We start from the raw sequence: 14,229 nt of genomic DNA, 5'->3' as shown, positions 1-14,229 counted from the left end.
AGTTTATGTCCATTACAATTGTAGCTGATATTCAGTTACTTCAAAGAGTTGAGCTCTGTGCTTAGAGATAAAAGCAGGAGCTACTATTGGGAATAATAATGATGATATTAGACGTGCCTGACTAGCACGGATTTGCCGAGCTGAACTATGCATTGAACAGAATGACAGCCACACTGAGGTAATATTTGCAAATTTATCAAGTAAGAAGAGTTTTGATGTTTAATAATTTTTAGAAAAAACCAAAAGGTATGTGGTTGGTATTTTTTGAAATATATTTTTTATTCTTTTTTCTGTTATTGATATGTTTTCTTCTTTTTTTTCATTTACATTATTTGCCCAAACACTGCTGAAAATTGTTCAGTTTAAAATCACATCACTTTTCCAATCCAGATTGTGCATTCTGTTTCTAATTAAAGTTGAACTTTTCAGATTTGTGTTTAAATTTAAGACATATTTACAAAAATTTTCTCAGAAGTAAATTCTCTGCCAAGTTAACAAGAAATTTTTCTTTGTTTCTTGGTAAAGTTATGTTATTCCAAATTTTAAAAAAAGTATATTTTCTAATAAAAATGTTTCTTTTTTAACACACTCTTATTAAAAACTAAGTGAAAAAGAGGTCTGGGAATACTTTAATTCAATTTCTTAGATCAAACACCATAAGGAAGCACCAAAAACGATTATACACTGAAGTTTTTGTATAGTTTAATTTCACAAAGGGAGTAGAAAGCAGAGCTAAATGTTTTGCGAGGCAAATCTCACAAGTAAACAGTTTTCTGACCTATGTTTTTATGAACATTTTTTCATACGTTTGGCAATAAAATCATCTCCCGAGAGACTGCCATGCAATTTGTATATTGAATGATAATTTATTTTTAAATGATTCTAGTGATAATGCTGATTTTGGCAACTATTTTGATAAAAATCCTGAATACAGATCAAAATTTGACAAACCAGCTGTAAATGACACAACAAAAAATCAAAAAGTTTATAGAGAGTGGGCCAAGCAAAGGTTATGATGGAACTATGAATTTGTCTGATTCTGTTAGTAATTCCGCTGATATAAGTAATAGCAACAATACTCCGATTTCTTGAATTCCTGATGAAACAGAGTATTTTGAAGTATGCACTATTGGTGCCTCCAACGGTCCAATGTTTTCAACAATGCACAGCACAATGGTAACAGGGAAAGAAACAATAAATCTAATCTTCACTGCAGTTAATAATTTAGATATAAGGTAATATTTTATGGGGACCCTCTGGTGAAAACCAGTTATTTTTCCCAATCCCTTTCCACAGTTAGTTAATGATTAAATAACAGTAAAGGTACAGACACCAACCTCCAAGAAGCGTACAATGTTCGACAACTCATCGACTTGCTTCTCCCAAACATTCAATATGCAATGAATCCCCAGCAAAAAATATGAATCAATTAAAAATAATTGCTTTCACAGTAGGGCTTGTTTTTTGTTACTGCAAACAAATGACATCAGTACGGGGTGAAACTTTTCAAATTATGCCTTATCTATTATGGCCACACATGGAATCTCATGATAAATGCTGGAAAAGAAGCAGTTTCAGGCAAAGGGGTTGCAGAAAATTATGTGTCTGAGCTTGCTGGACCATTACTTGATGCTGGATGAACATTTTATTGTGACAATTTGTACACAATTGTTCCCAGCTACTTGATTGTTATACACATATTGGTACCTTAAGGGTTAATGAAAATGGAAAACCAAAACAAATAAGACACCAAACTGAAAAAAGTGAGGTAGTTAGCCGAATGTTCAAGAATAAAAAAAATATATTCTTGAAATGGAAAGATAACAGGGATACAACATCCCTGTTATGATTTCAACAATACAGAGATGAAACAGTAACAAAACAGAAGAGAGGATTCATTTTCTACACATGTCTGACCATGATCTGAAAATTAAAGTCAGTCAAGTTGGATCTACAAGACTGGATCAGTACCAAGGCTGATCAGTGAAGAGGCAAAGATAAAGAAAGCTCAGCAAATCTGTCAAGAGGTGATAACAAAGTGTTCAGTGTGTGATGCCTTCTTTTGTGTTGATTGCTTCAGCAGACCACACTCAAGTTTTGTGAAATGAGATGACTAATTTTGTTATCTCATAAATCTTTGATAGAAACTTCATTATCATGATTTTGTGTAAAAATGTTCTTTATTGAAAGGTTTAACAAAATTAAGTGATAGAAATGAAATTAGAATTAATTTCATGTATTGTTTTCTGTAAACAGGATTTTGGAACATAGTACGATGTTAACTAATAATATAACTAATAAAAAATTTCCTTAAGAGCTATAAATAACTATTTTTTAAATAACACCCTTACCACTTCACTTTCATTTTTTAAACCTTCTGATTTAACTAAGTTGGTCTCTTCAATTGCTAGAGGGTCTTTTGGAATATCACCATTAAAAATATCAAACGATTCCTCTTTCAGTCGTAATAATTCTACTTGCTGTAACAGAAAACAAAAAATGAATGCTACAAAGTAAATATGTTTATAATTTTTATTATAAAGATAAATTGTATCTTTAATTCACTTACCACATGCATTAACAGTGCGGCCATGGTTAAATTATTATTATTACTAGATGACTGTGCCAGGTTTTGTATAGAAAAACCTAGAAAATTGTTTTTTCCTAAACGTTATCCTAATTTAATGTTAAAAATGCTGCTACTCCCCTTACAGATTTTTCCATAGATTGAAATCTTTTACAATCAAATAATTTGTTAAAGTCTAGCAATAATTCTCTTGATTTGGTTTTTTTAAATCTTACTGACATTTGTGTTAATATTGCTTATGAAGAAATTTTTTATCACGATAAATATCATTTACCTTCGGAAATAAGTTAAGCTAAGATTTTGAATTCTACCCTTTTATCTGATAAATACATACCAGATTCTAAAAATACAAATTTTGTAAGCTTCAACATTTACCAAATGAAAGTTTGATTCTAAATAATAGTTATTATTAATTTTTATTTATTTTTATAACACCACATAACAAATCTTTTTGTTTATCAGACTAACAAATCTTTGTTAGTCTATACTAACAGAGATTATTTCTAGACGAACAATAACAAATAACACACATACGGTGAGCAACTTACAAACCAAACTGAGCAAGTTTGAATTTGTTATTTGAGTGTTACCTTAAAAACTGCTTCGATTAGCACCATTACTGGTTGTGTATATTACTACATGAATCTACTATTGTCAGTTTTAAACTGTTCATCCTTCAATTCAGCAAGTTTTGTTCCGTGAGTTGTGTTTCTCTAAAATGCCTTAGTGGATCAAGAAATGAGTTACTATAGTGAAAAATAATCTGTGTTCTGAATCCTTTCAGTTTTCTTTTCTCATAGGTGCACAAGGAAGTGTCGTTTTCATCAGCCAGAAAGGATAATCATATAGTATGTAAATAAATATCAAAAATTAAAAACTAAGAACCCAAAAAATGAAATAAAACCAGCAGTAGATCTCGACTGTTCCTCATATTGATTCATATCCGTTAGAGAACACTACATAAAAAATTGGATGATTTTGTTGCACTTTAATATGAGCTAAGTACAGATCATTTGGTTTTGTCTATTCTAATGGCATTTTGCCACTTTCAGCAGGGCTTGAATGAAATGCACCTGTAGTAAGATGGATGAATGAATGATAAACTACATCTAGCTACCATTCTAAGAATGGTGGACTAACTGAATGAATAAGCTACACAGTTGTACTCCATGTAAGAATGGACTAGAATTTAGTAAAAGTGCAACATGCATACTCAATCAGCTCCTCATCGATTATTAGATAAAACTCTCTCTGCATGTCTATCGTTTTTAAAATTTTACTTTCAGTTCCTTTAAAAATGTTACAGACATTAGTCATTGATCAAACAACATTATTAAAAATCTAACCACTGTGTATAGTTCAACTGGTTCACCATGCAAAAACAATTGAGGGTCAGTATCTTCCCTCAAAATTAAAAGTAGATGTTATTTCATATTCCCTGGAGAAAATGCAAATTCAGTCATTTTACACCACAATTCTAAATGGGTTATTTTATTTTGGAGCAGTCTCTCGCTAGTAGTTACAAAGTTCTAGATGCTACGTAAATTGAAAAATCATCAACAAATAAAGAATTAGTTAGTTTTAATATTTATAGCTACGGCAAATAAAGTAACACTTAGGACAATTCCCTGAAGCATTCAGTTTTCTAGTGTGAAATTTTGAGATCGTCTTTCCAACTCAAACTCAAAAGGGCCGACTACTCAAAACGGCTGACAGGATGAAACCCCTGATAAATGCAAGATTTTCTAGAATACTGCATTCACACAGTGTATTTAGAATTCCTCTCCTCCAAGCTGTGACATACTTCTTTTGGACATCAAAAAATACAGCAACCAGGCATTGGCAAAGTAGAAAGGTGTTTTGAATAGCAGATTCCAAGGCAACTATATGATCGATATCATATAGCATTTCCAGTGGAAATATCATGGGAAATATTCAAGGCACACCTCCCGTAATGAGAAGAAAAAGCAACTTTTAATTCATTATGCAATTCTTCGCTAATAAAAGGCACACTTTTTACCTGCAACTTATAATTCATAAACTCAGGACAGTATGATGATAAGTGAAACTGACCTAAAAGAGTAACTAAGCACGTTCACCACACCAATTGGTAAGGTAACGAGTATGCCGTTGCTTTTCAGTCCAATTGAAGGTGGTGACTGTCCTGACCTGCACATGGCCTGTACTTTTCTCCAAACAACAGATGATGCAATTGTCTGAGAAATGGTACTGACATAATTTAGCCATGATTTCTGTTTAGCACACTGAAACACTCGATTGCACACAGCTTTCACATTGCAGTAGGCGCAAAGCATTTTATCATAGGCCGATTGAAAGGACACAAAGCACTGCAACGATCCCTTAATGCACTTCTGCATTCTTCATTCTATCAATTTCTGTTTTTCAGAACAGCAGGTGCCTTGATTTTCCAGATGTTAGAGGGATATATTCACTTGCACTATCAAGTATCAGGGGTGAAAAATTGGAAATTTGGTAGATCACATCACCACTTTTGTTGTATTGGATAATTGAAGCTTTGTAGCTGATCCAGTCTGCTTTCCCAACCATCCTTCTGCGTAGCTAACTGAGACAAACCCTTACTATCGATTGAGATAACAAGTCTATGATCGCTTACAAAATGTTTTTGGAAACACGCCAGTTAAGACAAGGAAGTAGGGATGCTGAACACGACAGATCGATGCACGAAAATGTACCTGATGAAGATGATACAAACATGTAAAATTCATCGTTCAATAAGCAGAAATCTAAGTTCTGCCTCAGTTGATCAACCACACTGCCTTGGGAAGAACATGATGAGCCCCATGAATGGTTAAAGATAAATTGTATCTTTAATTCACTTACTACACACATTAACAGTGCAGTCATAGTTCAATTATTATTATTATTAAGTGACTTTAATGTGCGAGGTTTTGTATGGGAAAACCTAGAAAAAGTTTCTTTTACTAAATGTTATCCAAATTTAGCTTCTCACCTTAAAGATTCTTCTACAAATTGTAATCTTTTACAATCAAATAAATTGTTAAATTGTTGTGGTAATTCACGTGATTGGTTTTTTCTAATCTTACTGACGTAGCATTCATATTTCTTATGATGGAATTTTTTATCGTGATAAATAAAATATAATTTACCGTTAGAGATAATCTTACCTAAGATTTTGGATTCTAATCTTATATCTGATAAATACATACCAGATTACAAAAATATTAATTTTGTAAGATTAAACATTTACTAAAGTTTGATCCCTAAATAATATTTATTTATTATTATACAACACCCCATAAGCTTGAAGCTTGTGCATAGAACATGGGAATCAAATTTTGTAGTGTATGAAAAAATGCCATGCTGACCAGGATTTAATATTGATCATGATATAGAAATTTTTGCAGAGGAAATGCAACTGAGTCAATCCTTTTGAAATGTCCTAGAAAAACATAAACTGGTTGCTTGAAAAATTCAAAAAAGAATGAAACTTGCCCACTTGTTTCAATATTTTTTTATTTATGTTTTATTTAAGCACAGTACCTGTGGCAACCATTTTTGTTTTGCTGTGCACACACATTTCTGTAATTGTAAAGGTTTACGGAAAAAATCGTATCTAAAAAACTACTGGTCCTAGAAAGGTGAAACAAAAAGCGATTTATTCATATTTTCTCAAAGTTAAGGACTGGTTTAGTGACTTATTTACCTATCTCTTTTCTTTCTATGAGAAAATTACAAATAACATTGAACATGAAAAACTGTGTGAAATTTCACTTCAGGTAATTTTTTTCAAGTGGCAGGGATGGCATATACAGTTTGAATAATTTTTTTTATGTAGGTATATGTTAGTAGTTTTGCCATAAATAATATTAATGGTGATATACTTACCCCTAAAATTTTATTTTTTATTAATTTCTGAAAACTAATTATTTTTTTAATTAAAATTTTGGCTTCAAATAACTCTGATGGGGCTGGTGATAAAAATCTCAATTTTGCACAATTGTTGGACTGTTTTTGTAGATGTTTATGGCAAATAGAAAGTTTCTTGTGTTGAAGTTGATGTTTTCAATATTTTTAAAATGTTTTTTTTTTTAAATTATTAATGATACATCTAATTTAATAACTTAACCAATACCAGTATCCAAATACAATTTTGATACAAAAATTTTAGCAAAACTTACCAAAACTGAAATTTCAATAAGTAGCCTAAATGATTTTTCAAGAATTCATTTTTATTTTTGTATTGGTTCATTTTTGTAAACACTATGGAATAAAAAATAAATTGTAGCAAAAATTAAATTGTACTTCAATGAAATAGCGTTTTTGTAGCAATGAAAGTTTTATTTATTGTGGTACCGTATTTATTTAAATTTGAATGCTGATGGCCTTTGATCCATACTGAATGTTTTCAGTTTTGATGGAGTTGATACACCCAAAATGCTACAAGCAGCATCAAATTGTTCAAAATTGTGATGTGGAGCAATGTATTGCTCTTGGTTTTTGAATTCATATAGTTTTTTGTTCTGCCGAGAAAAAATAATTTTGAAATAGTTTACAGAAAGATAATTTCCAGGAACTAAAATTACATTTGGAAAAATGTGTTCTTTAAGAGCTTGCTCTAATGTTATTTGTCTTAAGTTATTCTTAACTGTTTTTTTTATGAGTTCTCAAAGGGTCACAACAGAGCTGTCCATACAGGTGACTGAATTTTGAAATTTTAACTCTTTTTGAAGACATTTACAAACATTAGTGACAACATCTGAATTAACAAATAAAAAATAAGTTGTTTTCACATTAAATTTACAAATTTTAGTGAGTTCTTTTGGTTCCATACACTGTTTTACGACACTCTTCATTCACATAAATTCCTACAGAACATTGTTTTATGCGAAATTACTAGAAAATAATGTAAAAATTTAACTGATTTAAAATTTGAAAATATAATATTATTAAGTAAAACTTATTTTAAAAAAACTCCTGAACACAAGATGAAATTTTTGACACTCTATAGATGTGAGCAGGTCCTTGACTAATATCAGTCTGTAACTGCAAAGCTAAATGATGAAACAAGCATAAATGAGCATGTTGCAACAATATTAATTTTCCTGACAACTGGAAATAACTTCAAGCGCCAGTTATAACATGAACACTGCAGTTGAATGGCTCGAACAAGTCTAGTTCAACTATAGTAATTAGTATAAAAATATTGAAGTGCCAAGAAGACAAGAAACTCCCTTGGAGCACCTCTTTTTTGACTCAAAACAGTATTGCTTTTAACAGGTTTTTCATGATTTTTGAGAAGTTATAACTTCTTTATTAGTACAATACACAAGAAACTTTTCTAATTTGCCATAAACATCTACAAGAACACTAAGTTGTACAAATTTGAGATTTTTATCATCAGCCTCATCAGAGTTATTTGAAGCCAAAATCTGAATTTTTAAATAAAAATTAGTTTTCAAAAATTCATAAAAATTTAGGGGTAAGTATATCATCATTAATATGATTTACGGTAAAACTACTAATATATACTTATACATAAAAAAATAATTAAAAAAACTGTGTAAGCCATCCCTGCCTCTCGAAAACAATTACCAAAACAGAAATTTCACAGTTTTTCATGTTCAGCTTTATTTGAGGGTAATTTTCTCATAGAAAGAAGAGAGATAGGTAAAAAAAATCACTAGAGCAACCTTTTACCTTGAGAAAATATGAATAAATTGCTTTTTGTTTTAACCTTCCAGGATCAATAGGTTTTTAGTTACAATGTTTGCCATACACCCTTGGAATCACAAGAATAGGTGGGCGCACCGTAACAAAAATGGCCGCCATAGATAAACTGCTTAAATAAAAAATTTAGAGAAATTAGTTTTAAGGTCCTGAGATACGTAGAAAACAAGTGGGTAAGTTTCATTCTTATTTGAATTGGTCAAGCAACCACCTTTGGGTCACTTTAAATGGATTGACCTGATTATAAACATTGTTGATACATATACAACTTATTATCACAAATATTAATAAGGAAAAGTTGTATAGGCTTCAAATACAACACATATCTACTTATTATTAAGAATTATTTAAAAACAAATTGAATGTAATACTCTGAGTCATAGAGATTTATTATTAAATTACATTGTTAAAGTTGAGAAATTTTTATATACTGTTCCCAAATATTTTTTTAAATTTGCTAATAAAATAGACAACAATACATCTCATCCATTTCATATTTGTTTTTAAAATGAATATGCTGAGGGCGATGGTATTGTAGAACGTTTTGCTAAAAATGTGAGACTGTCTATATTAACAATGATTTTTCCTAGACTGATATTACATTTAACTAATATGATTAATTAATTCAGTTAAATTACTTTAACTAAGAATGGTGCTGATGAGACCATTTGTCAATTTAATGATAATTCTTTGATGGACCCAGAAAATATTCATCCTCTTTTAGTTAAGAAATGCTCTGCCTTTTTTGTACAGTTCTTAACTAAACTCTTCAATAGTTATTTGAATTCTGGTGTTTTTACTAGTCGTAACATTCAGATATCAATAATTATTGTCCTATCAGCAAATGCAATGTTTCTGCCGAACTCTTACATAATTTAGTTTGTATGAAAATTAGAACATGCATACGGTAATTTATACTTCTGAACAACTTGGTTTTTTGAAAGTAAATTACACAAATTAACTTATGTGCACATATGGAAGATATCTAGAAGCAATTTTTAAATATTTTCATGGTGCATTTGATATAGTCAATATAAAATTACTTATTAGAATGCTTGTTTTATGTGGATTTAATAATAAATTGTTGTCTTGAGTATATTTATTTTACAAACTGAATTCCCTGTGTTAAAATTGGTAATTTTACCTCTAAGCCTTTTACGTTACATGTGGAGTGTGACAAGGCATGCATCTGGGATCTCCAATTTTCACAATATTTATAAATGACATTAGTTTAATAATATACTATTACCATTTTTTTTTTTTTATTTGCAAATGATATGAAATTGTTTAAGCCTATTACAAATATAGTTGATATTCAATTACTTCAAATTGACTTGAGCTCTATGCAAAAGTGATGCGACAAATGTTAGTAACTTAAAAAGAATGTTTTCATATTCAATTTGGAAAGTCTGCTAATGTTGACATAATTATTTACTGAATAATATTACAACACAAAAGATAGCTACTGTTAAAGACGTGCCCCTCCCACCACAAACGCCCGAGTACAACCCACTTCAAAAACATCCAGTTCCCATGAATGACCCTGAATTTTGATATCAAGTTATCCTAAGTAAATACATTGGTTATACTTATCTAAATCATTCAAAATTTTAAATGTTATTCTTTACAAATTTTAGAAATATTAACTCTTCAGAACTTTACGGTTATGCTTTTTTATATCCAGTACTAAATTATTGCTCTGTTTTCTGGTGACCTTTTACTGATTTGCAATTAAATTTATCAGACATACCTCATACAATCTTTCTTAAATGTGCTGCCTATAAAATCAGTGATTCTATACACTTTGCTCATCATAACTTAATAATTCATATTTCAAATTTGTTAAAAGTAGCAAGTATTGAATCACATCTGATGAGGATAGATTTAATATTTGCCAATAAATCAAGACCTATTCTATCTTATGAATGTTAATTTTGTTAACTATTAATCTTTTGTTATTGTTTTTTTTTATATGATTTTGTATTAATGGATTTCATGCCTGTTTATTTGAATAAAGAGGTAAATTGCTGTTAATCATCCAGCCATTTCTTTGGATAAAAATGGAAAGTTAGGTCTTAACAACAAAGACAATTGCAAAATTGTAGTAAGTACTTTGAAAGATTAGCCAGAAATTAAACAAGGTGAATGCTTGAGTGCAACAAAATCATGAAAACAGCCAAGAAAAAGTGAAGAACTTCTTCTAAGAAGAGATATGAAAAACTGAAAAAAACTTCACAAGACTGAAAAATGCATTAATACATCCACTACACAACTAAAAAGATAAAACAGAATAAACAACAACAAAAGGATTTCCCTCTTACATCTGATAAACATCAAAGCACTTCCAAATAGATGAAATTAATTGTAAACGCTAACTGGGAGAATACCAAGAAGGATTCAGAAACAGAAGTGCAGAACAAATCTTGAACCTTAAAAAAATAAGGGAAAAATGACAAGGTATAAAAACTAAGTAATTGTCTTCATAGATTTCAAAAAGAGTTACAACTCAATCTACAGAATTTCTTCTTCATTTAACAACCTTATTATTTGGTATAAATCCCGAAACAATTTTACATTATTAAACAGACTCTGACAAATATAAAATTAGAGGTGTCAGAAGAATTAGAAATTAAAACATTAGTAAGACAAGGGAATGAATTAGCTTAAAAATATTTTATCTGTGTCCCAGCGAAAGCAATAAGAGAATGGGAAGAAGATGAAACAAATTTGAACACACCACTAAATAAAACTGGGGAGGACCCGTTTGCATCAGATGCATCTTTAGTTTGAAATCAGATGAAATAAGTCAAATAAAAAAAAGGCAAGTAAAAACTTGAGAAAAATGCTACAACTACTAAAAATACAAGAAATGGATGCAAATTAAGAAGTAATAAAGATATTTACAAACACAATGAAATTGAAAATGTCAGATTACATCAAAAAATGAAGAGCCAAATCTTTTTTTCAAGCTCAGAAAAAAGATCTTCAACTATATTTACAGCAAAAACAATGCAAATCAATAAATTTCAGTGTTTCTAAATGAAATGAAGATATCTGAAGGAGATCGTGCAATATAGAACAATGTTCAGAGAAACAAAAAACAACAACATTTGGTCAAGAGAGAGAAGGCAAAAAACAAAGTAAAAGAATGAAAAGTTGATGGAAAATCAGTAAAGAAAACACAGAAATATGAGGAATGAATGCAAAATATTGCTTCATAATCCTCAGACAGTCAAATAAACAAAAAATTAAAAACTTACATGATCAAATGATGTATTCGTTCCCGTCCTGTGATTTGGTAAAAAAATGCATATCATGTCTCCTACATTATCCGGTTCATTCTCTAATTTAATACTTTTACTAAGAGGCAGAGCTTCATTATTAAAAGAATTATTTACAGGCTCGTTCATTATCTGTAAAAAAAAAAACAAACTAAAATAAAAATAAATTATCTTAATAAAATAAAAAAAACTATATAAAAAGACTTCATGACACGTCTCTTGCAATTCCTTAATGATTATTCTTGGTTTAATATTTTATGGTGGCCTGAATGAGGTTATATTTGATATAACCTCATATATATAACCTGAATGAAAAATTCTAGTTAACTTTACAGAGAATCTACTTCTAAGAAAATTAATATAAATAACATCTATTAAAATTACACACAAATTCTGGAACTTTAAAAAACATAATGCACAATCTGGATCAGAAATGTGATAAGATTTTAAATAGAACAATTCTCATCAATGTATGAACAATTTAATGTAAATGAAAACAAATAAAAACCATAACAAAACAAAGAAATGAATAAAAAAGCTGATAATGTAGTTGTAGGACTTTCACATCATATGCCTTTTTTTATGATATGCAACTTACACACACTAACACACAACTGAATTTAAAATATTTGTCATCATATGCCTTTTTTTATGATATGCAACTTACACACACTAACACACAACTGAATTTAAAATATTTGTAATTTTATTTAAATATAATATTCTTTTGTTTATTTAATTTATTAACACTAATTACAATGCACACACTTGCTGCTTTACATCAGTGCTACACAACCACTCCTTGTGGTGACAGAGGGGTACTACAGATCCAGTATAATCACTTAGCCACTAATTTAGGGCATTTTTTTGGGTAGGGAGCAATTTCAAAAAAAACTTTTTAGCGAATATTTTTTTTAATAGTTAACAAATGTGCCTAAGAAAAATAAGACCTTAATTAGGTGAAATCTCAAGATAATGAGGATGACCTTGCTCTACAGCCTCACCCCCTTCACCTTTTTAAGTTGAAAATTTAATGGCATCAATGCCCTCTGTACAGAAGTAATCTGACAGTTTGGTTAAATTTGGTCCAGTAGTTCTGGAGATATGAAGTGTTAGACACCGAACACACACAAGTACATATAAATGATGTAAAATTTCCATCCGGTGAAAACCGCATATGCCCAAATTGGACCATTACAATACTTTCCCTCCTACAGCTGTAGCACTAAATGGGAAAGTAATACATTTTAAAAAACAAAAATTACATACTTTTTGTTTTTTTCTAAAAATTATCAAATATCAAAACTGTTCTTGATAAATCTACAAACATTTCTTCAAAGCAGTTGCTCAATGTGGTCGCCATTCTGTTCAATGTATATTTCAGCTCAGCAAATCCATGCTGGCTGGGATGTCTAATAGCATCATTATTATTCCTAATAGTAGTAGTTGCAGCTACTACCATACGATGTTTCAATTCTTGTATGCCAACATAAGCGAATAGACTAACGACTTCATCCAACCCCAAAGAAAAAGTCCGATGACATGGGATCAGAAGATCAGATAACCAATTTTACTGGTCCGTTTTGACCAATCCATTGCTTACTAAATGTGTTATTTAAATGATTCATCACATCACGACAGTAGTGAGCAGGTGCACCTTTTTTTTTCCTTTTTGTGTTTAGCCACTGGAACCACAGTTACGATTACTTGAGAGGATGAATGAGGTTGATATGTGTGAATATAAATGAAGTGTAGTCTTGTACAGTCTCAGGTCGACCATTTCTGAGATGTCTGGTTAATTGAAACCCAACCACCAAATAACACCCATATCCATGATTTAGTGCTCAAATTTGTAGAAAAGTGCCTTTACTATGATTTGAATCTTAGAACTCTCGACTTTAAAAACAGCTGATTTGTGAAAACGAGTTCACCACTAGACCAACTCAGTGCGTTAAAAGTTGTGCCATCATTGAAAAACCATATCTGCACTCTTATCTGCAAGTGGAATATCTTCCAAAAGTTACATTAGTATTGTCTTAAAAAAATGCAAGTACCAAACTCCTTTGAAGCTTAGTGATAAAAAAAGGGGCCTATGAAATTATCATCAAGACCACAGCACACATTAACCAAATAAACGTGCATAGGAAATGACTTGCAGCAGACTGATAAGAATTTTTTTTTGTCAAAGTGACAGTATTATGATAATTTACAATGACATTTCTTGTAAAACAGGATTCATCAGTAATTAGAATATTATTTAGGAAATTGGGATGATGTTCACAATTTCTAATCAACCGTTGACAAAATTTCATCCATTTTATCAAAATCAAGTGGTAATAACTCTTGTATACATGTTGCATTTTAAGGGTATAATTGGTGTTATTGCTTGACTGCTCATGTCACACGCTTGGATGTGAAACATGAAAGCGATGTTACAACCTTCTGGTGCTTGAGGTGGGAGATACTTCCACAACATTCAATACTGCTTCTTCAGCGTTAGCATCTTTTACAAAATAAAATCATTGTGGTTTAAGCAAAACTTGTTTCTCGAACCCATCTCTCCGAAAGATTTTCTTAAAAACTAAGTGAGGTCCATTTTTATTCAATTTCTTAGATGAAACACCACAAGGA

At 30.5% G+C, this 14,229-nt stretch overlaps 1 protein-coding gene across 19 annotated transcripts in view; it reads right to left on the bottom strand.

The window, feature by feature from the left end:
- The window catches only part of LOC142328256 (uncharacterized), a 164,649-nt gene that overhangs the window by 14,856 nt on the left and 135,564 nt on the right, over window positions 1-14,229 (bottom strand). For all 19 annotated transcript variants that reach the window (XR_012757248.1, XR_012757245.1, XR_012757246.1 and 16 more), the window contains 2 exons: window positions 11,578-11,730; window positions 2,352-2,480 (listed from right to left, as the gene is read on the bottom strand). Coding sequence is in view for 2 of the 19 variants with exons in the window: in XM_075371924.1 (XP_075228039.1) it covers window positions 2,352-2,480; window positions 11,578-11,727 (279 nt within the window). In the remaining 17 variants the exon portion in view is untranslated. The remainder of the gene's footprint in view (window positions 1-2,351; window positions 2,481-11,577; window positions 11,731-14,229) is intronic.

The sequence above is a fragment of the Lycorma delicatula genome, chromosome 7 (assembly GCF_047948215.1).
Source record: "Lycorma delicatula isolate Av1 chromosome 7, ASM4794821v1, whole genome shotgun sequence".
Classification (NCBI taxonomy): Eukaryota; Metazoa; Arthropoda; class Insecta; order Hemiptera; family Fulgoridae; genus Lycorma; species Lycorma delicatula.
This window is presented reverse-complemented; position numbering and strand designations above follow the sequence as displayed.